This window comes from Rhinatrema bivittatum, chromosome 2 (assembly GCF_901001135.1).
Source record: "Rhinatrema bivittatum chromosome 2, aRhiBiv1.1, whole genome shotgun sequence".
NCBI lineage: Eukaryota > Metazoa > Chordata > Amphibia > Gymnophiona > Rhinatrematidae > Rhinatrema > Rhinatrema bivittatum.
The window spans coordinates 620,076,818-620,104,751 of record NC_042616.1 but is presented as its reverse complement, the minus strand read 5'-3'; the positions used below and the strand labels follow the sequence as shown (position 1 = coordinate 620,104,751).

The 27,934-nt window shown below is 42.5% G+C and overlaps 1 protein-coding gene across 3 annotated transcripts in view; it reads left to right on the top strand.

Moving 5' to 3' along the window:
* NOL4 (nucleolar protein 4) overlaps window positions 1-27,934 on the top strand; it is an 856,374-nt gene that overhangs the window by 398,138 nt on the left and 430,302 nt on the right. For all 3 annotated transcript variants that reach the window (XM_029591209.1, XM_029591207.1, XM_029591206.1), the window contains exon 3: window positions 25,329-25,440. In XM_029591209.1, coding sequence (XP_029447069.1) covers window positions 25,329-25,440 — 112 coding nt within the window. The remainder of the gene's footprint in view (window positions 1-25,328; window positions 25,441-27,934) is intronic.

The following is a 27,934-nucleotide window of genomic DNA, read 5'->3' as shown; positions in this document are numbered from 1 at the left end:
AACTGCCCTATGGGGGATCTCGGACCACCCTTCCTGGGACCTCCCTGCACCTTCCATGAGCCTGCCCATTCTTCAGGGCTATCCCCTATGTTCCCAGCGCCACGTCAGCACGTGATGATGTCACAGCTGCGACGGAGGCATGCCGCTTCAATGTCGATGCACAGATGGTGTCAGCGCTGGGTGGTGAGGTCACTGCCGCAATGCCAAAGCATGAGGACTGGCAGTCCCGGCAATTGATCTGCTCTCCACCTGTCGTGCAGTGAATGTATATCCTGAACCCCTCCCCAGCTCCAGGCAGGGCACCAGGTTACAGGTGGCATCCACGCACTGGCCGGTGCCACATTTTAACCTGGGCAGCTGCGACAACTCATCGCAGTAGTGGAGGTGAAGGCCACGCCCACTCAGGACACCCTAATCCTCTCATATTGACTGTGTGACCCTTATCTTGTGATGCCTCTTCCTAACTGCCATAGGCGCAGAAAAACTCGCCCCATAAGTATGAACCTATATGTAAATGCCAAACTCCCGATGAGGGACTGTGCAAATGCCAGGGTGATCTTGCAGCTCTGGCCCAAGCTGTGGACCAGCAAGGACAGCTTCTGAAGTTTGTTGGCCAGGAGTCTGGAGACCACCAAGATGGGGGTCCAACTCAATGCTAAGAAATGTCAAAACCATGTTTGGCAGCTTCAGGTTGTCAGCAGCAAGAGGTACCCCAAGGGTGTGTGCCAGACAATGAAAACCTCTGAACAGCTCTGAGCACACCAGAGTTGCAGGGCCAATGAACAGAAAGTCATCCAAATAGTGGATTACATGTATCAAACTTGTGTACCGAGACAGCTCCCAGTGTAGGAAGGTGCTGAAGGCTTGAAGTAAGCACATGAGATAGAAGAGTCCATTGGCATGCAATTATCAAAATAGTACGTATCATCAAATGAAAGACCTAGCAAAGGGAAGCCAACTGGATGCATGGGGAGGAGTCAGAAGGAGGACTCTATGTTGACTTTCGCAATGAGGACCCTCTCTCCGCAATCCATGAGAAGGTCTAAAACGCTATCCAATGATGCATGACTCTTGAGGGATGAAATCATTGACAGATCTATCGGTAGGGTAAGATAGATTGTGGATCAACCCATACTTAACCGGCTCTTTCTTAGGCACCACCACGAGGGGGTGACACAATTATGTCAGGAAAAGGTACTCAGGAATGGGCCTGCTATCCAACCTAAGCTCAGCTCGAATGCCAACTTTTCCCTCACTACAGGAACAAACTGGTCACAGAAGGCATGGGGTGGTGACTGAAGGACTCAGGTAGGGTATTCTAAAGCCCTCCTTGAAGCCACTGCACTGGTGTTGAAGCCCTGTCCAAAGTCTGACTTACTTTTTCACTAGAACCTTTCCTGGGGCATTTGGTGGCTGGATGACCTGCAGCACAGGTGGTGCAAACGTGCTTGTACTTGCAATCCTGCGCAGAACAGCACCCTTTGTTGAATCACCAGCATGCCTCTAAGATATTTGTTCCTGAATGCCCCTAACCATGTGAATTACTTTGGCCTTGAAATGGTTGGCTGCTCGCAGGCACCTCAGAGTTCCTTCCAGTCATGTTGGTAAGCTACGAATATATGTTGTGAGAATCCCATGACATGCTTGGAGTGTCAACCATTCTTTCCCTGAACCTCTCATCATAGTTGAGCCAAGCAAATCCCTTTTACTCTGAATGGGCGCTAACAGTAGTATCCAAATAGGACCATGGCCAAATGCTGCAAGGGTTCGGCCCTTCCAGCTATTAATGCCAATCGAGCGAAGGAACAGACCCAATTATTGATATTCTTTGCCACTCTTTTCTTGCTAGCTGGTGGCTCATGCCATCTATGCCCTTTCTGGGAGCTATCTCCCCTTCTGCGCACCTCCACCAGACTAAATATGTCTACTGCAGTGCTGGGGGGGAACACGGAGCGCCCTGCCATAACTGCTTAGTTAGCCTCTCATGGGCAGCCTCCTACCTGCTGCGACAGAGTTTCTGATGCCCTCCATGACCAAAGGCTCCCAGGAGGCAGAGGATGACATCGAGGAGGAACTCCGGCTGCTGGATGTGTCTGAGAAATGGGAGTGCCATCTGCCTCCACTTATGCTTGCTTCTGGGGCCCTTCACACTTTCAACCACTATAGCGGCAACCTGAGACACCACCCCCTCAGTCCCAGTGGTAACTACATTAGACTCAATCTCTGATGTCTATATTGCTGCTGATGGATCAGCCAGAGGATCCGGAACTGCATCCAAGGACAAGGACATTTCTCCACCCGGGCTGGTTTGGGCAAGATCTTTGCGCATTGCAAAGGGGCGAACAGTGAAGTATATTCAGGAGGACCCCCAGTGAGCTGAGAGGTAGATCCCATGGAGCCCCCAGGGAGGTTGAGGTACAGGTGGCTAGGGGCCTCCACATTGGAGCTGAGGCCATGGGTCTGAGCAGCAGACCACAACCCAGGAGGAGGAGTACCCCCATATTGCCAGCTCTGCATTGGAAGGCTAGGTTAGAAACAAGGTGAGCCTGTGCATGCCCATGCTTGCCATTTGGAGGTCCTGACCCCAGCAGGCCTCCAGGATGGGGCCTGACCAGATGGCACTGGGTAAAGGGGGGCTGGCAGCTGTCTGGCTGGGCTCCCCCAGCTGGGTACCACCCACCCCCCACCCCCGATGGGGAGAAACTGCCATGGTGGGTCGAGATGTATTTCTTGGGTGTTTAACCAGCTGGCTGGAGAGCCCACTGCTGGGGCCGAGGACGCTGCTAATGCCTGCAGGATCTAACTCACCACCATGCCCTGGTCCTGTTCTCTGTGCTGAGCTGCCCAAGTCCAGTTGCACCCCTACCATGGCTGCGCTGGCTGCATGGTGATTGGGTCCAACCCTGCCTTCTCGGTGGCCTCTGCACACATCCTGCCCCTTGCCCCTTCCGAGGGGAGCCTGACTCTTCAGCGGATGGTGCAGCACTTGTGGCTCCTCCCCTTGCTGGGATGAGCAACGAGCCTGAGTTGCAGACCTGCAGCCTCGGCCTCGGGGCATGGTTATAGTGCCTCATGCGTTAGCTGGCGGAGAAAACTGGGATAGCAGTAAATTTGCCTCCTAAATTCCTGCACACCCCTGGCTTTTTTTTAAAAAAATAATCAGTTAAAGAGAGCCAATTGCCACTAACTGTAGCCAATGATAATGTGATGCCGGCAGCTGATGCGGAAAATAAACTCATCAAACCGGAGGAGCATCCAATGAGGCAGCAGCTGTGGGGTGGGGAGCAGGAAAAATGAGCTGGACTAGGGTTGTCGTCCCAGGCTCTGTCTCGCTGTGCGGCATGGCACACACCCTTGCCCGCCCACAAGTTTGAACTCCCTATGGGGATCTCGGTGCCGTCCTCGGACTGCCCCAGCCCTCCCCGGGACCTCCAGGCACTGCTTATCAGCCTGCCAATTCTTCAGGGCCTCCCCCTATGTTCCTGGTGCCATATCAGCGCGAGATGATGTCGCCGCTGCGACAGAGGTGCAACACCACGATGTTGACAAACAGATGATGTCATTGCTGCAAGGGACGCACGGGCCTGCAGCAACGGCAGCTGCCCTGCCATCCCCCCCCGCCATGCGGCGAGTGCACAGCCTGGACCCCTCTCAGCTATGGGTGCAGCACCAGGTTACAGGCAGTGTTTCCGCACCAGCCTGGCACCACGTTTATAACCATGCCTATTACAAAAAGTCACTCCCAGATCCTCCCTAATACCCCACTCTTCCCCAACCTCCCCTCTCTCACAGAGGAGTTGAAACATGCCTAAAACCAACACAGACAAGAAAAAACTCAAACTCAAAAAACAAATAATAAACCCAATAATAAACCCAAATACAAAAATAAACAAAAAACACAACAAAAATACAAGTCTAGTTTCTCAGTAAAGGCAACTTAAAGCACTAAACTCTTTAATAACAAGAACAAACATTGGATTCTGGGCCTCTCAACCTCTCTCTCAGCCCAAAAACAGGCCAAATTCCCAACATAATAACAGGCCCTTCCTTCTCAATACCAGTTTCCTGATTGCTATGTGATAACCCAGATGCATCCAACAATTAATTTCTAAGTAATCTGCAACAGCCATAAGAACATAAGAACATAAGAAATTGCCATGCTGGGACAGACCAAGGGTCCATCAAGCCCAGCATCCTGTTTCCAACAGAGGCCAAAAACCAGGCCACAAGAACCTGGCAATTACCCAAACACTAAGAAGAACCCATGCTACTGATGCAATTAATAGCAGTGGCTATTCCCTAAGGGGTAGATTTTCAAAAAACGCAAATAGGCGTACTTTTGCTGGCGCATCAGGCGCAAGCAAAAGTACGCTGGATTTTAGTAGATACGCGCGGAGCCGCGCGTATCCACTAAAATCCTGGATCGGCGCGCGCAAGGCTATGAATTCTGTATAGCCGGCGCGCGCCGACCCGCGCAGCCTACCCCCGTTCCCTCCAAGGCCACTCCGAAATCGGAGCGGCCTTGGAGGGAATCCTCTAACGCCCTCCCCTCACCTTCCCCTCCCTTCCTCTACCTAACCCACCCGCCCGGCCCTGTCTACACCCCCCCCCCTTACCTTTCTCCGGGGATTTACGCCTCCCGGAGGGAGAAGTAAATCCCCGCGCGCCAGCGGGCCTGTTGCGCGCCGGGACGCGACCTGGGGGCGGGTACGGAGGGCGCGGCCACGCCCCCGGACCGCCCCGGGCCGTAGCCACGCCCCCGTACCCGCCCCCAAAACGCTGCCGACACGCCCCCTAAACGCCGCGACGACCGGGCCCGCCCCCGACACGCCCCCCTCAGAGAACCCCGGGACTTACGCGAGTCCCGGGGCTCTGCGCGCGCCGGTAGGCCTATGCAAAATAGGCTCACCGGCGCGCGCAGGGCCCTGCTCGCCTAAATCCGCCCGGTTTTGGGCGGATTTAGGCGAGCAGGGCTCTGAAAATCCGCCCCTAAGTATAATTGATTAATAGCCATTAATGGACTTCTCCTCCAAGAACTTATCCAAACCTTTTTTGAACCCAGCTACACTAACTGCACTAACTACCTTCTCTGGCAACCAATTCCAGAGCTTTATTGTGCGTTAAGTGAAAAAGAATTTTCTCCGATTAGTCTTAAATGTGTCTTAAATGTGTTACTTGCTAACTTCATGGAATGCCCCCTAGTCCTTCTATTATTCGAAAATGTAAATAACCGAGTCACATCTACTCGTTCAAGACCTCTCATGATCTGAAAGACCTCTATCATATCCCCCCTCAGCCGTCTCTTCTCCAAGCTGAACAGCCCTAACCTCTTCAGCCTTTCCTCATAGGGGAGCTGTTCCATCCCCTTTATCATTTTGGTTGCCCTTCTCTGTACCTTCTCCAAAGCAACTATATCTTTTTTGAGATGCGGCGACCAGAATTGTACACAGTATTCAAGGTGCGGTCTCACCATGGAGCGATAGAGAGGCATTATGACATTTTCCGTTCTATTAACCATTCCCTTCCTAATAATTCCTAACATTCTATTTGCTTTTTTGACTGCTGCAGCACACTGAGCCGACGATTTTAAAGTATTATCCACTATGATGCCTAGATCTTTTTCCTGGGTGGTAGCTCCTAACATGGAACCTAACATCGTGTAACTACAGCAAGGGTTATTTTTCCCTATATGCATCACCTTGCACTTGTCCACATTAAATTTCATCTGCCATTGGGATGCCCAATCTTCCAGTCTTGCAAGGTCCTCCTGTAATGTATCACAGTCTGCCTGTGATTTAACTACTCTGAATAATTTTGTATCATCCGCAAATTTGATAACCTCACTCGTCGTATTCCTTTCCAGATCCATTTATATATATATTGAAAAGCACCAGTCCCAATACAGATCCCTGAGGTACTCCACTGTTTACCCTTTTCCACTGAGAATATTGACCATTTAATCCTACTTTCTGTTTCCTGTCTTTTAACCAGTTTGTAATCCACGAAAGGACATCGCCTCCTATCCCATGACTTTTTAGTTTTCGTAGAAGCCTCTCATGAGGGACTTTGTCAAACGCCTTCTGAAAATCCAAATACACTACATCTACCGGTTCACCTTTATCCACATGTTTATTAACCCCTTCAAAAAAATGAAGCAGATTTGTTAGGCAAGACTTCCCTTGGGTAAATCCATGTTGATTGTGTCCCATTAAATCATGTCTTTCTATATGCTCTACAATATTGCTATATGCTCTAAAATATTTTAACTCAATTATTTCAAGCACTTACGAGCATTAAAAATTCTTTATTAATCTGTATTAATTTAATTTATTTTAGATTTGTTGCAACTTATACATACGTAAGAAGAATATTATGTTCTTTGCTTTTTACATATCACCAGAGCCAGTCAAGCATTTAATAAAGCAAGTATCAATGGAGTAGATATTTAAAGGCAAGCTGGCTAAGTAGAGGTGTCCCGATCCACCCACTGCCTACCCCCAAGTCAGCCGGCCAGCCAGATGTTCAGATAAGTGACTTATCCGGCTATCTAGCAGCTGTTGAACATAACTGTATATTCAGCAGCTGCTAGATAGCAGGATATGTCCTGCTTATCCGGTTATCTGGCATTTGAATCTTGGGCTAAATGTATTCATTTATGAATCCTCTTTCCCGAAAGGAAGAGAGAACTTCATAACTACAAAATAATAGCAATAATCTTAATAATCATAAGAGCTTAATATTTGCAATCAGTGCAGAGCAGAACCCAAACAGTTGCCATTACAACCCAATATGCAAAAAATATATATATTCAAATGCTGGTATCACCTCAGTAAACAGCAAAACAAACTCACTCCTCTGCCAAACATTTTCTGAGGTAACACAAACCCCTGAAAAAAAAAGACACCTAGAACCTTATTATACCATATCATAACAGCACTAACTTTTAGGGCTCAATCAATAGCAATCTTACTTATGAAAAACCAGCAATATAAATATTACACCAGGCCCTATACCACTAATGCACTACTTACTGGGGTAACAACAAACCAGACTGCTACAAATCCCTACAGAGAAACTACACACTAGCAGAAATACTGCACCTCAGTCACACATGCAGAACACAGACAGACCCTTGCCTATGCCTAATACAGAATAAGGGACTACAATTAGGAAGAGAAACATGCAGACAAAACTGAAATGAAAAGCCGAGAAACCAGACTCTGTGAACAGTGGAAGGCTAAAGAGCAAAATACAAATATACAACATAAGACATGCACACTCCCAAAGATAGCATATTCCATTTGCTAAAAACTGAAAATAATTTTTTTTTATACCTTTGCTGTCTGTTCTTTTTATTTTTCTAATCAGTTTGTCCCAGTCTCTTTTTTTTTTACTGGAAAATAGCACTGAATAACTCAGTCCAAACCAGAGAACTGTGTTCCAAAACAAGGGAAAAGTTAACTGAAAAACTAGACAAGGCTTCCGCAGAGGCAGAAAATATTATTAAACTACAAGTCCACAACGCCAAAAATCAAGATAGAAAAATCAGAAACAGCTCACAGTTCATTCAGAAAAGGAAAAAATCTTGTAATCACTCCATACTCCTTGGGCTCCCAACCTCCACCCTCAAGCCCCTCCAACTACTGCAAAATGCGGCAGCCAGATCCATCACAAACAGCAAACGCTCCAAACACATCGCCCCCATATTAAAAGACCTCCACTGGCTCCCCATAACCCACAGAATTCAATACAAAGCCCTTACCCTCATGCACAAATCAATCAACAACAAAAGGCAGACTGGCTAAAGGATACCCTTCACCCACACACCTCCAAAAGAAACCTGCGATCCAAAAATACCGGACTACTTACCATCCCCTCCAATAAACAGGCCCACCTCACCTCAACACGAGAACGCGCAATCTCAATAGCAGACCCCGCACTGTGAAACAAACTACCACTAAATCTCAGAACAGAACCCCCAACACAGAATTTCAAGAAATCACTAAAAACCTGGCTATTCCAAAAAGCCTACCCAACCAACAATTAACCCCACGACTACAGATTCAACCCTAAACAACCAGAACTCCAACCTATTACTACACATAATCCTACAAAAATATAATACCCCAATCAAATATCCATTGTTACAATAACGTTAGCTCTGATAATGTTAAAGATAACACGTCGATGTTTCTTAAATGTCATTTTATATTATTAAGATTACTCGTTGCCTTGTTTTACAATGTTACAATGTAAAATATAATACAATAACGTTAGCTGTTATAATGTTGAAGATAATACGTCGCTGCTGTTTTAAATGTCACGTTATATTGTTAAGATAACTCGTTGCCTTGTTTTTACAATGTTACAATGTAAAAGATAATATGACCTGTTGTCAAACTGTCCCACAGGTTATCATGTAAACCGATGCGATACTCGCTTTGAATATCGGTATATAAAATCAAATAAATAAAATAAGTCAAGTCCTTCCAAGTCCCAGAAGCACTACACTCTCACCACAGGCTTTCTGCTGCTTAGCCCAGAGGGAAAAAAAAAGGATAGTCTTCGGTGAACTTTCTCAAACTATTCACAGACTGGCAGGCTGACCCAAGACAAATCTTCCCACTTGGTTTAGTTGGTTAGAAGTTCCAAGGAAAACCTTTACCACTTGCAGACGGGGTTCTTCCTCTTCCCCAGATTCAGCACTGGAACCCCAGAGTAGGCCACGGCTTCTTACTTTCTAATCTGGTCCCCAGCAGAACACCACACTATTCTCAAAATTATTGCAAATACTTCAAAACTCCCTTGTGGAAAGCACTTTTATATCATTCATCTCTTGAATCATCTCGTTTTAGGGGAAGGACCATATAATACAACAACTACCCTAACTCATATCCCCTGAACCTCCCATTGCTGGAAAATGCTTCATTTTACCAAATTGTAAATCTAGTGATCCTTGAAGGGGGATTACAATACCAACTTTGGGCGGCAGAGGCAAAGGAGTGCTGGAGGCCATCCGGCGGCATTTTGTTTATGGTGTTGGGTCTGGGGGGCGCTCCGGCTTCCAAGACCTGATTACTGTGGCTAACTCTAAGTACAAATGGGGCACAGGAGCAGGGAATGGGGGCATAAAGGGACCCTTGGGGAATGAGAGGTGGGGAAAGGGGCTGTAATTTTTTTTTTATCAAGGGATAGAGAGTTTCACCATCAGGAGGGACGTGACTTACCTAAGACATTTCTTTAGTTGATATAACCTTGGCTGCTTCAGGGGTGGCTGTATGAGGAGTGGGAGAGACCCCCATTGATTTTTAAACCAGCTGAGGGTGGGGGAGGGGAGGGAAGGAGCACCAGGGGCCACATTGGCACCTTTAATGCCTCAGCCTGGGAGTATCCAGACTTTTGTTAATGTCCTGATGCTCCTGTGAAAAATTAGCTACAACCCTTGAGGTGTAGCTAACTTTCAATCAAATAATGAGGCTTGCACATTTTGAGTTGAGCTGCATTATTCAATTTGCATTGAATTACCTAATGGGAAGCTGATTTGCATGCATTTGTATGCAGATCAGCTCATTATAATATCTTCTGTGTTGCATTGGGTTTTGAGAGGAGGGGATAACATGTATCATTTGAAATAGCACACATTCTCTGTGCTAAAGCAATTTACTATGCAGTAAAGTCTTAACACAGCTTAGTAAATGTCCTCCTAAGTATGTGCTTGAGGCAACACAATGGGAAGTGACTTGCTCAAGGTCACAAGTAGTGTCAGTAGGATTTGAGCCCTGGTTTTTCCAGTTCTCAGCCTGCTGCTCTAACCACTAGGCTGCTCCTCCTGCTAGTAGCAACTTTAGTAAAATTTTAGCTGAACTGAATATTGTTATTGATAACTTAGCCTGCCTATTAGAAATTCATAGTTATGATTACGATGAAAAAGTAGAAAGTGCTTAAAAAGCACGGAAATATTCAAAAGGCATTCAGACGGATAACTCACAAGTTATCCACCTAAGTGGCAAATTTTTCCATATTCAGCCACATAAGTTATTATCCGGCTATTATTTAGCTAGATAAAAAAAGACATTCTGGGGGTATTTTTCAGAGGGGTTTAGTTGTCCAGCTAACTTAGCCGATTTTGAGCAATGTCTGTCCAAGTTAATTGGATAACTTTAGGCCTATTCTATAGCAAGTCAAAGTTATCCATCATTATGTGGCTGGATAACTAGCTACTTAACTGGATATCTTCAAAAGATATCCGGTTAAGTAACATTTCTTAGATTTAAAAAAAAAAAAAAAATACAGTCCTGGGCCTTCCGGCTTGATTTCCACCCTTCACTGCAAACGTCCTAACCCACCCACTGGCCAGGTGCTATGCCCCACCCCCCAACCCCTAGAAATTATAAAATTAAAAGGATATCTGCGCTGACTGGGCTTGGCCTTCCAGCCTTCCCCTCTCCCTTGTTAAATAGAGCAAAAAATAGTCTCCTCAAACTTCTCCAGTGCCGCCAGCCTCCCCCTGCCGAAGCCCTCTTACTCACTTGGTATCTGAATTGCAAGTCATAAGAACATGCCATACTGGGTCAGACCAAGGGTCCATCAAGCCCAGCATTCTGTTTCCAACAGTGGCCAATCCAGTCCATAAGAACCTGGCAAGTACCCAAAAATTAAGTCTATTCCATGTTACCGTTGCTACTAATAGCAGTGGCTATTTTCTAAGTCAACTTAATTAATAGCAGGTAATGGACTTCTCCTCCAAGAACTTATCCAATCCTTTTTTAAACACAGCTATACTAACTGCACCAACCACATCCTCTGGCAACAAATTCCAGAGTTTAATTGTGCGTTGAGTAAAAAAGAACTTTCTCCGATTAGTTTTAAATGTGCCACATGCTAACTTCATGGAGTGCCCCCTAGTCTTTCTACTATCCGAAAGAGTAAATAACCGATTCACATCTACCCGTTCTAGACCTCTCATGATTTTAAACACCTCTATCATATCCCCCCTCAGTTGTCTTTTCTCCAAGCTGAAAAGTCCTAACCTCTTTAGTCTTTCCTCATAGGGGAGCTGTTCCATTCCCCTTATTTTGGTAGCCCTTCTCTGTACCTTCTCCATCGCAATTATATCTTTTTTGAGATCCGGCAACCAGAATTGTACACAGTATTCAAGGTGCAGTCTCACCATGGAGCGATACAGAGGCATTATGACATTTTCTGTTTTATTCACATTCCCTTTCTAATAATTCCCAACATTCTGTTTGCTTTTTTAACTGCCGCAGCACACTGAACCGACGATTTCAATGTGTTATCTACTATGATGCCTAGATCTCTTTCTTGGGTTGTAGCACCTAATATGGAACCTAACATTGTGTAACTATAGCATGGGTTATTTTTCCCTATATGCATCACTTTGCACTTATTCACATTAAATTTCATCTGCCATTTTGATGCCCAATTTTCCAGTTTCACAAGGTCTTCCTGCAATTTATCACAATCTGCTTGTGATTTAACTACTCTGAACAATTTTGTATCATCTGCAAATTTGATTACCTCACTCGTCGTATTTCTTTCCAGATCATTTATAAATATATTGAAAAGTAAGGGTCCCAATACAGATCCCTGAAGCACTCCACTGCCCACTTCCTTCCACTGAGAAAATTGTCCATTTAATCCTACTCTCTGTTTCCTGTCTTTTAGCCAGTTTGCAATCCACGAAAGGACATCGCCACCTATCCCATGACTTTTTACTTTTCCTGGAAGCCTCTCATGAGGAACTTTGTCAAACGCCTTCTGAAAATCCAAGTATACTACATCTACCGTTTCACCTTTATCCACGTGTTTATTAACTCCTTCTAAAAAGTGAAGCAGATTTGTGAGACAAGACTTGCCTTGGGTAAAGCCATGCTGACTTTGTTCCATTAAACCATGTCATTCTATATGTTCTGTGATTTTGATGTTTAGAACACTTTCCATTATTTTTCCTGGCACTGAAGTCAGGCTAACCGGTCTGTAGTTTCCTGGATCGCCCCTGGAGCTTTTTTTAAATATTGGGGTTACATTAGCTTTCCTCCAGTCTTCAGGTACAATGGATGATTTTAATGATAGGTTACAAATTTTTACTAATAGGTCTGAAATTTCATTTTTTTAGTTCCTTCAGAACTCTGGGGTGTATACCATCCAGTCCAGGTGATTTACTACTCTTCAGTTTGTCAATCAGGTCTACTACATCCTCTAGGTTCACCGTGATTTGATTCAGTCCAGCTGAATCATTACCCATGAAAACCTTCTCTGGTACGGGTACCTCCCCAACATTCTCTTCAGTAAACATCAAAGCAAAGAAATCATTTAATTTTTCCGCGATGGCCTTATCTTCTCTAAGTGTCCCTTTAACCCCTCGATCATCTAACGGTCCGACTGACTCCCTCACAGGCTTTCTGCTTTGGATATATTTTTAAAAGTTTTTACTGTGAGTTTTTGCCTCTACGGCCACCTTCTTTTCAAATTCTCTCTTAGCCTGTCTTATCAACGTCTTACATTTAACTTGCCAACGTTTATGCATTATCCTATTTTCTTCTGTTGGATCCTTCTTCCAATTTTTGAATGAAGATCTTTTGGCTAAAATAGCTTCTTTCATCTCCCCTTTTAACCATGCCGGTAATCGTTTTGCCTTCTTTCCACCTTTCTTAATGTGTGGAATACATATGGACTGTGCTTCTAGAATGGTATTTTTTTAACAATGACCACGCCTCTTGCAAATTTTTTACTTTTGTAGCTGCTCCTTTCAGTTTTTTTTCTAACAATTTGTCTCATTGTATCAAAGTTTCTCTTTTGAAAGTTTAGCACGAGAGCCGTGGATTTGCATACTGTTCCTCTTCCAGTCATTAATTCAAAGTTGATCATATTATTTTATTTATTTTTTTTATTTAAAGGTTTTTTGTATACCGCGGAACGTTTCAAACATCACCTCGGTTTACAATGAACAATAATTTAGCAACAGGCTTTACAATCAATTCAGAATGAACAAGCATATATCAATGAACCAGGCAAAGAGTAAACATATAGTACAATTGGATCCCATCTAATCGCCTGGGAGAATCTATGTATAATTACAAACTATATATGATTAGGTGCATTATGTACAAATAATAATATACAATCTATGTATAATTAGGTACATTCAGGGAGAGGAAGAGGCAGATAGAGGTGAAAGGGTGGGGGGGAGAGGGTGGCTGTTTGAGGAGAAGGAGAGGGAGGCAGACTGGGTAGGATGGCTGTTTGAGGAGTAGGAGGACATTATGTATAAGCTTCTCTGAAGAGCCAAGTTTGTAAGTTTTGTTTGAATTTCTTGTGACAAGGCTCCAGGCGCAGGTCTGCGGGCATTTTATTCGAAAAGTTGGTTCCTGCTATGGTAAATGAACGTTCTCTTGTGGAAACATGTTTAATTTGTTTGAGAGCGGGAATCTTGAGTTTGGTTTGGTGTATTGTTCTTGTAGGTCTATTTGATTTGTGGAATGTAAAATGGTCAGAGAACCATTATGATCACTATTGCCAAGCGGCCCCACCACCGTTACCTCTCTCACCAAGTCCTGTGCTCCACTGAGAATTAGATATAAATTGCTCCCTCTCTCTTCGGTTCCTGAACCAATAGCTCCATAAAGCTGTCATTTATTCCATCCTGGAATGTTATCTCTGTAGCGTGTCCTGATGATACATTTACCCAGTCAATATTGGGGTAATTGAAGTCTTCCATTATTACCGAACTACCAATTTGGTTAGCTTCCCTAATTTCTCTTAGCATTTCACTGTCCGTCTCACTATCTTGACCAGGTGGACGGTAGTATACCCCTATCACTGTAGTCTTCCCTGACACACAAGGGATTTCTACCCATAAAGATTCAATTTTGCATTTAGTCTCATGCAGGATGTTTATCCTGTTGGACTCTATGCCATCCTGGACATAAAGTACATCACCGCCTCCTGGGTGCTCCTCTCTGTCAATGCGATATAAATTCTACCCCGGTATAGCAGTGTCCCATTGGTTATCCTCCTTCCACCATGTCTCTGAGATGCCAATTAAGTCTATGTCATCATTCACTGCTATACATTCTAATTCTCCCATCTTACTTCTTAGACTTCTGGCATTAGCATACAAACATTTCAAAGTTTGTTTTTTGTTTGTATTTTCATTCTGCTTTTTAATTGATAGGGATAAGTTAGAATGTTTTAGCTCAGGTGAGTTTTTAGTTACAGGCACTTGGACTATTTTTCTAATTATTGGAACCTCACTGTCGGGATGCCCTAATTCTAATGCATCATTGGTATCCTTTGAAGATACCTCTCTCGAACCATGCGCTGCTGAGCGACTGTCAGCTTTCCCCTTTGTTCTAGTTTAAAAGCTGCTCTATCTCCTTTTTAAAGGTTAGCGCCAGCAGTCTGGTTCCACCCTGGTTAAGATGGAGCTCATCCCCCTTCCCCAAAAGGTTCCCCAGTTCCTAACAAAACTGAATCCCTCTTCCTTGCACCATCGTCTCATCCACACATTGAGACTCCGGAGGTCTGCCTGCCTCTGGTGACCTGAGCGTGGAACAGGGAGCATTTCAGAGAATGCTACCCTGGAGGTTCTGGATTTAAGCTTTCTACCTAAGAGCCTAAATTTGGCTTCCAGAACCTCCCTCCCACATTTTCCTATGTCGTTGGTGCCCACATGTACCACGACAGCCGGCTCCTCCCCAGCACTGTCTAAAATCCTATCTAGGTGACGCGTGAGGCCCGCCACCTTCGCACCAGTTAGGCATTTTACCAGGTGATCCTCACACCCACCAGCCACCCAGCTGTCTACATTCCTAATAATCGAATCATCAGCTATGACGGCCGACCTAACCCTTCACTCCTGGGCAGTAGGCCTTGGGGAGATATCCTCAGTGCGAGAGGACAATGCATCACCTGGAGAGCAGGTCCTTGCTACAGGATGCTTTCCTGCTGCACTCGGTTGAAGATCTCCAATCATGAGACCTTCTTCCTCCAAGGCAGCACCAGGGCTGCCAGTCTGAAGTTGGGACTTGGCTACTATGTCCCTGAAGGTCTCAGCTATATACCTCTCTGTCTGCCTCAGCTCCTCCAGTCCCCCACCTTCGCCGTTTCTATTCCAGGAGCACAGTCCAATGCAATCCCAGGCGATTCCAGCTTTATCATGCAGCCTTTTAAATAATATAACTATTTTACTATTCTTTTCTTCTGCAATTGTTCATGGGTACAATCCCTATATATTCTTCAAGGGTATGTTCATCCCTTTCCACCGGGATTGTTCTGGCAAGTAGCTGGAATGCTGGCATATCCTTCTCCACAGTATGACCAAATAATGCCAATTCTTTGGTAAATGGTATGAAAAATTTCAGTTGCTCTCTTTTCTAAAGAAAGCCATGGCATGGCTTGGCAAGTAAGCCTGCAAATTCATTGCAAGAGTAGTTTTGATTGCCGACCTATATGTTCTAACTGCATGAAATGAAAACATATTTTAGTTTTCTGGCTGCAGGAGGCTTGACCTGTTACAACAGTACTCAAAAACCAAATATATTACTGTCTGTGACCTGAAATGAAAGATGTAGCCCCTTTCTGCTCTGAGCTATTTCTACAATACACATACCAGACAGTAATGCTCACGCTGCAGCAACTCAGCAGTTTTACTGTGGGATCATTATTTGTTTTTTTAAGAGCATTATAGCCTGCTATTCCAAAAGCAGTATTGCTCACAGTGGATAACAAGATGAAAACAGAAATACAATTTTAAAACAAAACCAAAACATATCTAGCAATAAACAGAGTAAACTAATTTAACGTAAGAACAAAAACAGGCAACTGATTTGATCAGCGGACTATAGGCAAGCCACAACAATCGAGCATAGCAAATTCCAGCAAATAAAATCAAATATTGGCAAGTGCCTGACTCAAAAACAACTTTTAATCATTTTTCCCAAACAGAAGTAATTGGTCTCAAGATGAGCGACAAGGGGCAGGACATTCCTCAGGGTGGGACCCATAACAGAGGGAGACCTGGGATTTTGCCAGATACAAAGCCTTTGCTGAGATACTATAAATCAGTGCCTTATTAATGGATGCTAAGGAATATCTAGGCACCTAAATTGTTAAAATGGCTCTTAGATATTCTGGGCTAGCACCCCTAACAGTTTTTAAATTTCAGCCTCCAGATAAATAGAAACCAGTGAATTTTCTTCAGTGAGGGGGAGACTGTTTCTTGCTATCTACTGCCAGTAATTATGTAAACTGATGAGTATTGAATCAGTTGAAGTACACAAGTTAAGTTTTAATGGCAGTCCCAGATATAGGAGATTATTTTACAGTACTCTATCCCCTAATAGGGCAAGTACCTGCATCACAGACTTCATGTCAACTGGTTGTAACCAAGGTTTCAGATGGTGAACCATCCCTTCATAAAATGTTTTTTTAAAGCTTTCATTGATAACTTTGAGTCAATTTGAACACCCAGGTTTTTTACTTCAGATTTAAAAGGTAATGTAATTCCTTTAGCTGAATGGCCAAATGCGAGACAAGAGCGTTTCTAACCCATAGTTCTTCCAAACTTTTAAAGCTGTTTACCTCTAATTTGTTGTGTAATCGTGGAGGCAGCCCTGTTAGCAAGTGTTACAAACGATCTCACTTTCACTGGATCTGATTAGTTCATTTTGAATATGATGTCACACCTAAAATTGCATACATTAACTACATGAGACAATCGGATCCCATTGCATGTGAGATCATTTTTAGCACTGTTCCAAGCAGGGCTACCCACGGCCGCTCAGAAGAATTGCACAAAAGTCTCTTGAAGAATTACAAAAGAATTACGTAGCATTACAAATATTTTGGACAATTTAGGTTGAATTGCTTTGTCTATTTTTGACAAAGTGAACAATACATTGTTTTATTTTGATATAAACATATAGAAGTCCGGAGGCAGAGAGGAGAAGGTATATTACCTGTTTCAGCTGAGGAAGCCAGGGGTGAACGCTGTTTTGCCCCGACGGTGAATATCTGTGACCAGCTGATTTCGACGCTCGAGGGGCATGTTCTGGAGGTGGGACCCGGAAGCGGATAATAAATTCGAACTGCCTGCGGCGTGCAGCAGATGCCCGTGTGCTTAAGGGGCGCGCGGCTAAGCTGGGCTTTGCCAGGTTTCACCGAGATTTTGCCACATTTGCTTTCTTAGTGGATTACATATACCCTCTATTCCTGCAATTCAGGTTCCACTCCAGGTAGGACTTATTTTTCATAAAATGCCTCTTCTCCCACAAAGCCTCCTAAGTGAAATCTCTGTTTAAAAATTAATGCATTGTTCCATCCTATACAAGTTCATTGCCTAGATTTTTCCTAAAAAAAAAAAAAAAATTTTCCAAGAAAATATGCCACATACCAAAAGGAAGGCCAAGTTAAGGCCTCCAGTTGGAGTAGTAACAGCAGAAACTGGACAAAGGACTGTATTAGAATGGATAGACTCAACACAAAATACCCCTGTGGGACAGACCTTAGAGCGGAATGCCTCACCCCAGGTCGTGGAAACATCATTGAGCCCAGGGGCACCGGCTACACAACATCCGCCTGGAAGAGGAGAGGGTTCTACCCTCTCCTCTTCCAGGAAAACTGCAGGAGGAAATCCTGAGACCTCTTGATCTGAGCGATGAGCTTGACCAGTCTGTTAAAGCTTTGGATCTATCTGAGCAAATGATGCCATTGAGCACTGTGGAAAGTTCTATTGTAATTCCAAAAGAGACTAGTACTCCGAAGTTAATTAGCCCTTTTTAAAGAAAAACAAGATAATATTGAAGTGGTAATAAAATCTTATATTCAGTTAATGAAACCAGCTAATATAACCTTAGAAAGTTTGTGGAACTATATGGTTAAACTGGATATGTCAATCAATAGATTAACTGAAGTTGTTATGAAAGCTACAAACTCTTCAGTACAAAACACTGTAGAGCTGGAAAAGCAAAGAAAAGAAGTGAATGTGTTAGATAAACGTGTTTTGCAGATAGAAAAAATTCAAAGTAATCAAATTAATGCTGAAGGAGAGGTTAATAGGAAATTAGAAAATCTTGAGAATTCAATAAGATCTTTAAACTTAAGGGTTAATAACTTCCCAATTATAAAAAAGATGGACCCACTAGAATTATTCAATACAAATATTGAAAATTCCAGATAAATGTTCACCAGTTATAGTGAGAGCCTTTTATTTAGGGACAAAGAAAAAGGAGACAGAACAAGATCTGTTAATAAAGAATGATAAGGGAAAAGAAAAGGAAACATCAGAGTTAAAACTTTCCAAAAGTAGCTCTATAGAAATATCTGATTTACTGCAAAAATCTCAGGAAGACCTAGAAATTAAGGTACGGGGGACTTTATTGATTCAGTTTGCATTTAGTACTGATAGGGATAACGTAATGAAGTCCTTTTTTCGTAACCGATTAAACACCTTTTATGGTCAAAGGATATGGATTTTTCCAGACCTTATAAAATCAACCCAATTACGTAGAAAGAAATTTTTGCTTTCTAGGAAGGAGGTGTTAGATAAAGGAGGGTATTTTATGTTAAAGTACCCATGTAGGTGCATTGTTAAACTAGATGGAAAGAGCTATTCATTTACAGATCCAGAAGGACTTAGGGGTCTTCTAGCAGCAAAATTACCGATATTTAAAAAAAGAAGTGGATGTTAGATAATGCATATTCCTCATGATTTATTCTTTGTGTTACGTTCAAATAGAGAGATTTTACAATTTCCTTATATGTATTAATAATGGCTGAAAAGACTAATGAAGGATATGGTTATAATTTTAATTTTTGGTTAATAGACTATGAGAAGATTCAGTCATTATGATATTTCAACTGTATTTGTTTATTTGTTGTAATTATTTGGAAAGCAATAAATAAAGAATTAAAAAATATATATAGAGAATTCCATATTTGGCAACAGAAGGAGCAGGAATTTAATCAAGTAACTTTAGGTGAGAAATTCAGTGGGACTGAACCTGGATTAATCTATCACTTTCCTGAAGTTACCTGGGTAACTTTAGGCCACATGTTTTCTCTCACCAGACTTGTGGGGTAATGGCACTACCCGGCTAAAATTAGGCTCTGCCCTGGAATGTCCCCACCCTCCCTCTTTTATAACCTGGATAAATCTTACGAGTTAGAGGGAGGAAATATTCAATTGAAGGTTTTTGTCCGATTAACTGTAAAATTGCCTGGGCTAACCTATTTGAGTATTGACCTCATAAAGATTGATTCACCCAGTTTCAGAGTGGAATGAAAGCTACTCCTGATGCCAGGCACATTTTCAATATAATGGGGTTTTAAGCTAGAGCAGAGGTTGTCCAGGAGGCCAAGTGGTGGTGAATTGGGCAATAATTATCCTATAGGGGTCTATGCACTAAAGGTCATTATAGGTAATGCATGTTAATGGATGTAATTGAATGTGTATTTAGAAAAGACCTTATTGTGCATATTTTGCATGAGCATCAGTATTACCGCCGCAGTACCCAATGCATATGCAAATTAGTTAAAGAATGTAAAATATATTTCCATTAACTGTTTCGGTATTAATGCTGGATTTACTTCTCATTGTTAAAACCTGTGAGTTTTAAAGCGAGCCTCATAATGTGGGAAGATTAACAGCATCTCTTGAGGTTCACATTAACATGTGGCAGTGGACCCAGAGTATTTCCTCCCCCCAAGAACAAAGATCAGGCTTATGAGTTCCCCCCCATGACCCTCAACAAAGATAGGGCCTTGGGGCCTGGGCCACCCCAAAAAAGTCATGGTTTCACTCATACCTATTTATTTCAGGGGTGATCAGAGAAACTATAGACCAGTGAGCCTGACTTCAGTGCCGGGAAAAATCGTGAAAACTGTTATAAAGAATAAAATCACAAAACATTTAGACAGACATGGTTTGATGGGACACAGCCAACATGGATTTACCCAAGGGAAATCTTGCCTCATAAATCTCCTACATTTTTTACAAAGGTGAACCGGTAGCTGTAGTATATTTGGATTTCCAGAAGGCATTTGACAATGTCCTGCATGAGAGGCTTCTACGAAAACTAAAAAGTCATGGGATAGGAGGCGATGTTCTTTTGTGGATTGCAAGTTGGTTAAAAGACAGGAAACAGAGAGTAGGATTAAATGGTCAGTTTTCACAGTGAAAAAGGTAAACAGTGGAGTGTCTCAGGGATCTGTACTTGGACCGGTGCTTTTTAATATATTTATAAATGATCTGGAAAGGGGTACGACGAGTGAGATGATCAAATTTGCAGTCGACACAAAATTATGCAGAGTAGTTAAATCTTAAGCAGAATGTGATGAATTGCAGGAGAACCTTGTGAGACTGGAAGTTTGGGTTTCCAAATGGCAGATGAAATTTAATGTGGACAAGTGCAAGGTAATGCATTTTAGGAGCTACCATCCAGGAAAGAGATCTAGGCATCATAGTGGATAATACATTGAAATTGGGGGTTACATCACCATATCATCACCTCACCCCTGGAAGGCTGCAAGTAACTAGAATCTATCACTTACTCCTCTGCCTAGGTAGAATCCCGAGTTAGGAATCCCATTGGCTCTCCTCTACATGCTCTGCCTTCACACTTCAGTCATCAACAATCCTGTGCCTTGTGCTGAAGCTCCGTTTATACCCTCATCTACCCCATCCTTCTAAGGAAAAAAAAACAAAAAAAACCTTGCATCCTGCAGATCAATGTTTGCACATAGGGGTAGATTTTAAAAGCCCTGTGCGCCGGCACGCCTATTTTGCATAGGCCACCAGCACGCACAAAGCCCCGGGACGTGTGTAAGTCCCGGGGCTTTGCTTCAGGGGGGGGGCGTGGTGGCGGTCTGGGGGTGGGGACGGAGGCGTGACGGCGGTCCGGGGGTGGGGCTGAGTGCTCCGGCACAGCGGCCTGTGCCGGGGCGGGAAGCCGGCGAGGCAGGCGTAACTCAACGAAATAAGGTAGGGGAGGGGGATTTAGTTAGGGCTCTGATTTCAGAGCGGCCTCGGAGGGAACGGAGGCAGGCTGCGCGGCTCGGCTTGCGCAGGCTGCCGATTTTGCAGATATATATACAGATATACCAACAAGAGCAACTTTAGTGGTATCATTTGTGTTCTCTCTGAAAGAGATACAATACTTCGTTTGTTTCTTCGTAGTAGATTACAAAAATTTCACGGTCATCAGTTCTGGATTTATCCAGATCTTGCTAGGGTGACCCAGGTAAGACGACAACAATTTCTTAAATTAAAATCAGATGCCCTTGTTAGAGGGGCTACATTCTTCCTACGGTACCCTTGCAAATGTGAAATTTGGTATAAAGAACAGAAGTATGTATTTCATGATACTAATGCTTTTCCAATTATTTTTGGACTCCCACCCCCAAAATGTAGAGATAGGTTGAGAGCTAGAGAAGGATTTTGTTGTGTCCCTAAAGTTCTTTGTAGTAAGAATTTTATATACCTTGTGTTCGCTCTTATATTAAAATATAAAAGCCTTTCCTTTACCTGTAGAAAATGTACTGAAATATGGATTCCAGAAAGTTTCTAAATGGATGTAATAATTTGTAATTAAGTTTTTCTTTGAAAAAAAAAAATATTCCTCAGCTGTTGGCTTTATCAGCTGAGGAATATAAACAGCTTCGTTGTGGCATTCAGATTGCCTTTGGCAACAGACTTCAACGGGAAAAGGCTGGTATTTATTTGTGCTCCCTGTCTGTTGTTTTTATTGTTTTACTTCTAATAATTTAACTACAAGTTAATATTTTATTCTTTGAATTTTAGAAGTCTTTGCTTGTAAAGATATTTTAGTAATTAGTAGAATTAATATAGGATTATATTTTTGTTCTGAAGAAAGTATTATTCTATGACTTCTAAAGTCTGCATCCAGATTCTTGGATTTGTTTTACATCATTGGTACGTCATCTGATTGTTCTGTTTTTAACTTCGTGTACAAGTAATATTAAATTCATCAATAATTGAACTGTTTTGTCCCGCCTATCAACTGATCTATTCATATTGATCAGCCGAACCAAGGATCTACAAAATACCAGTATAAAACATATACTATATAAAATACCTGCGTCCGAATGTAAATCGGGGTTATTATACATACATGCTATATTTTTTATGTGCCTAAAATACATGCACAAATGTTTATAAAGTAGTTAAGTTATGCGTTTTCTTGCATTAGAAATATTTGCATATATTTTCAGAGCAGAACTACACATTATTTTATAAACTGAGTGGCTTCTGCTGAGCAGTTTATAAAATACTAGCATTAATCTTCACATGTTCACTTACATGTGTAAATGCTGTACATGGATTAGTTTGAAAGTTAGACTCTCTGGGGTAGATTTAAAAGCCCTGCGCGCTGGTGCATCTATTTTGCTTAGGCCGCCGGCGCGCGCAAAGCCTCGGGATGGATACCCTGTCACATGGCGCCATCCATTGCTCCTACCATGTGATAGGTGCTGGCCAATGGCACGGATACCCTGTCACATGCTAAGGGCAAAGGGCCATTGGCGCCATTTTGATTAGTGGCAGCCGATGGCCCGAGAGCGGGAGATCGCTCCCGGGACCCCCACTGGACCACCAGGTACTGTTAAAAAGTTTTTTGGAGGGGGGGGTCGGGAGGGTGGGGAAGCTAAGGGATCTGTTTTAAAGGGTCGGGGTGGGTTTAGGGGTTGTTTTTTGAGTGCCGTTTTTCTCGCCCTCCCCCAAAACGATAAGGGAACCCCAAGAACAATTTTGTGGGGTTTTCCTATCGGTTTTGGGGAGCCCCCGATTTCTGACGACTTTGAAAATATCGTACAATATTTTCAATCATCAGAAAAATGATTCACATCCCTACACAAGATTCCCCAGGGCTACTGTCTCCTTGATCTCCTTCCTCTCTCTCTAGCACAGTCCAAACTCAGCAGTAGGTCACTGGATTGCCAGCAGAAATGAACGCAAGTCTCCATGGCCCTAGGATAACAGGGTTGGGGACCTCAATTGTTCACAGTTAGTACTCACAGCTCAGATCTCCAAGATTGAAGGCAATTCCTTATAGAAAAAACAGGCTTTACATTGATGGTGGAAATTAAAAAATAAACTTTACTGTAACCAAGAAAATTTGTTCAAAGTCCAATATGCAAAAATAAAGATCCAGAATCTCTGTACAAAAATAAGTCCAAGATACCTGTCTCTCTATTAGTTCTTTCTGAACCGCTGTCCCTCTAGGCTCAGGACACTTGGAAGACCCACAATCTCGGTTGACCAAAAAGTGAGCTCCTGGCAGATGGACTGATTTCAGGTGGCAAAGTCCAAAACACTTCAAAAATATAAAACTCATCTGCTTCTAATGGGCAGGAAATTAGTGGCAAAAAGATTTTCTTCACTCTCAATTCCCTGTTCTGGGCAAAACAAAGGTCTCTTCAAAAGGACTCACTTCTTCTCTTCCAGATCAGGCCCTCTTGCCAGTCTATGACGGCACTGGCACGCAGGGCAAAGTCCTATCCCTTCTGGAACAGGCTGTGGTGTCTGAAGTTGGAGATCATTAAAAATCTCCTCCTTATTCTCCAAAATCAACATCCACATTCTGCACATACTCAGTCTGATTTTTATAATGCTGAACTGACCAATCCCAACCACCTGAGGTGAGAGGGCCTAAGGGATGGTCTGAAAAATGCTAGGTTCTTCTCAATATTTCAGCAGCATTTGGTACTTCAAATCATGTCATCTTATTGATGTATATAAGTATTATGGGAATTTCATCCACTGTACTTGACTGGTTTTCATCTCTTTTATAGAATGGCTCCCAAAAATGTCCTTACGTGGCTCAAGCTGTGCTTTATTTCTTTTTATATACAGGTGTGCCTCAAGGTGTGTCCTCCCGGCCACTTTATTCAACATTTTACGTTTCTATTGTGTCAAGTTTTGGCTAATCTTTGGGTATTTTACAAACCTTATCCTATTGTTTAGCTATAAATGACATTTTGCTAAATATCAAATTCTGGCTGTCTGCTATTAAACAGTGGCTAACAGACAAACTTATGTGAAACCTCCTTCACCAGTAAGACTACCCCTTGACTTAATTGAAAGCATTTGTCAAGAAGAATTCTGTACCTGAATCAAAACCATGGTAGAAGACATCGAGACTGGATAGAAGAGTTTCATTGTTGTGTGCAGCTCGAAATCCAAATTGGAAATTGTCCAAAAGATTGTTATCATCAATAAATTGCTGAAGTTGAATGATTTTTGTGAGAGAGGGTAAAGATGGTATAGGGCAATAATTTAAATCAGCAAGATCCCGATTAGGTTGTTTTTTTTTAAATCAGGCAAACTGAGGCTTCTTTAAATACTACAGGTAAATGACTGTTAGTCAATGAGGCATTCACTAGTTTAGAGATGAAATAATCTTCATCATGACAGTGGAACATGTATTCAGTTGTTCAAAGAACAGATGATTTGAGAAATCTCCAAGAGTGTCATGGGAATGAAAACTTCCCTTAAAGCAGAACAGTCATTTTCCGTTAATTCTACTCCAAAACAAGACTGAAAAGGAGCAATAATCATACTGTTTGCTTGGAAAATAACCTCCAAAGTGAGCTGCTTGTTTATATCTTATTGTTGTAACGCCATAGGTTCCCTGTCAAGAATTTCTAATAGCACTGTAGAGACATCCATAAGAGACCATCTCTGCTCTGTAAAGCATACAGTCTAGTCAAGGCAGACAAGACAAATCAGAGGCTTTGAGTTAAAATCAACAAAATCATGACTGTGAAGAATCAGGTTCAGGATATAAGACATAAAAGCAGCTTCGAAAGGTCAGTTTTTAGGCAGGATTTAATTGAGGAAAAGGACTACTTTAACTGAAAAATGCTGCAACATATGAGGTCTCTGGGATGAATGGGTGTGGGGCAGGGAGACTGGGACCTTAAAACAAATCATCTCTTCAAAGCCAGCATACAGTGCTATGTCGACTCATAAACCACCTTAAAAACAGAAACTTAAAAACAATGTTATAAAGATATTTCAAATAGGACACAGAACAGAAAACCAGACCTGTCTTGTTGCTTAAGCATGTTATATTTTTTTCAGCATCACATAATGTATTCTAAGCCATTGGATGATAAATAGCAATATTATATAGATGTTTCTTGAAAAGATGCATGATATCATGAGCATGCTTTTATTGTTCTGCTTGCCACTTATAGTGAAATATACGTTATTTGAAATCTAAACGGTTCCGATACATCATGTGCATTCTGCTTGTATAATAACACCTATATTTTGTCATTCATTTCAGATTTCAGAAACGTATGCCTTCCTACCGAGAGAAGCGGTGACACGGTTTCTAATGAGTTGCTCGGAGTGCCAGAAGAGAATGCATTTAAACCCAGACGGAGCCGATCATAAAGGTAGGCCTAGAATTAAGGGGCTCGAGCTGTGCAGCTGATTTATCATAATCACCAGTTTTCCTTCTGTAAGTGAAAGCTTTTTGAAAATCTGGTAGACTATAGTTTCGTAAGTGCCATGATCTACTTAGAGAATGGAGTAATACACTGGCTATCTCTAGAGTTTGTTTTAATTTTAACTTTTGATCCAGTATTGAATAGATGTTGTAAATGTATAAGATAACCAACTCGCTCCATGCCATAAGATATAATAATACTTTGGCCAATAATCTTGCTGCTCAGTTTGGAGAAGGGAGAGCACAGAGCCAGTGGCAGCAGAAAACTCAAGTTTATGTGGCAGGACCCCTGTTAGACTGTTCAATCTCATCTGGGGAGCTACTTTTTTTCAGTTTTCGTCTGGCAGGGGGGAAGCTTATTTCCTGAGGCCTTAGTACAGTAAAATAAATGCAGTCCTTAAATCCCACTGTTAACACCGACTGGGCAAGGGAGTTGCAGGAAGAGACACCAAAGATATCAGAAAAATAAAAAACAATTACCATTAACCACTCCACTCACTGACCATCCACCATATGGAAGAAAGGAGACCAGAAAAAAAATTGTCCAGCTCCTACTGGCGTTGAAAAAAAGGTTACGTTTGTTTTAAAATAAGAATCCAAGCAAGAATTGAAAAGTTACGGAACAACATTAAAAAACTGAGTCAGAAATACCATGGTCTCTTTGTCCATCCTACTTGGCTCCTCCGGGAAATAACTCTTCTAGGCCATGTGCATTGCAATCGGTTATTTCCCAAATTAAAATTCTCAAATATAGGAGTGATGAGTGCTGCCTTATATATGCCAAATGAAGCACATTGGAAGCTGAACTGGTTTCCAGCAATACTTTTACTGAATTGCTGTGCAATGAGGAAATGATCTTTACAGCTGTACTTTCAGGTCTGGTTGTTACACTGAAGTTTAATAAATGTGTAACCTCTTCAGTTTTCTTTAATTTATTAATAAATGTAAAATCCAACTATCCAAGTTATTGAAAACGTATCTTGTCTCTCCTTTCCCATGGTAAGGGGCAGTTGTTAGTTTCCCTCCCATAAAGCTAATAATTTAAGTGTGCACCAGTCACATATATTTCCTTCCTCTCCAGTAGCTCTATTCTACATTTCCCTTTCTCCTAATTACATAAGAAATTGCCATACTGGGTCAGACCAAGGGTCCATCAAGCCCAGCATCCTGTTTCCAACAGAGGCCAATCCAGGCCACAAGAACCTGGCAATTACCCAAATACTAAGAAGATCCCATGCTACTGATGCAATTAATAGCAGTGGTTATTCCCTAAGTAAGCCTGATTTAATAGCAGTTAATGGACTTCTCCTCCAAGAACTTATCCAAACCTTGATTGAATCCAGCTTCACTAACTGCACTAACCACATCCTCTGGCAACAAATTCCAGAGCTTTATTGTGAGTTGAGTGATAAAGAATTTTCTCCGATTAATCTTAAATGTGCTACTTGCTAACTTCATGGAATGCCCCCTAGTCCTTCTATTATCCGAAAGAGTAAATAACCGATTCACATCTACTCGTTCAAGATCTCTCATGATCTTAAAGACCTCTATCATATCCCCTCATATTAAATTTATACTTGTTGCATACCTCTGCTCCCAAGATCTTCAAAAGATGCACATGAGCCCTTGTAGGGGTCCACTAAACTCCTTTCTCACCCTCTCTCTTTCTCTCCTCTGAATTGCTTTAAGTCATCCCTCCTTTGGATGCAGATGATCCCAAGTTCCTTCCTAGTGAAGGTAACCTTTCCCTTTTAGATGTCAAAACAAAAGACTGGGCCCCCTAATTGATGGGAACCCAGAAAAAAAAGTAAAATAAAAGTCCTTTTACAGAAAAGAGGGAAAGACACACGAGTCCAGGAGGAGGGGAAAACTCCTAGCTCAGCAAAAAAAAAAAAATTTCTTAAAATAGGTTCTTCAGAAATACAGAAAGACCCTCTGATTTCACATTCTTCCCAGGTCTCACATCTGAGAACTCCAGAGGCCTTTCCCCTTCAACACAAACCACAAACAGGGACAGCCCTGGAAGGGTACAAAATTTGCACAAGGGGAAAAATGGTGATCAGGGTTTTTATATCCGAGAAATTCACCGTTCACTGTCTTCCACATGGGGAGCCAACCACTATACTCTTAATCTGTCTCTTCCCACATAAGACATTTTGGTATTGACTGAACGGGTAGAGAACCAAAGGGTCTCTCTGCATTCATCTCTGCTTCTGGCTCTTCCACATCGCTCCTTTGTCTTCTGTCTTTTCAATTTACTCTTCTCACCTCGTATCTCTTCTTTATCATTGCCTCTTTTCCTGTCTCCCTTCTAACCACCTCTCCCATCTTTCATAGCTCTCTCATCCTTCTTCACAATTTTTAAACTTTACCACTCTATCTCCCATCATTTCTTCCCTCCCCCTTACTGTCTCATTCACTCTCTGCCTCTTGATTTTCCA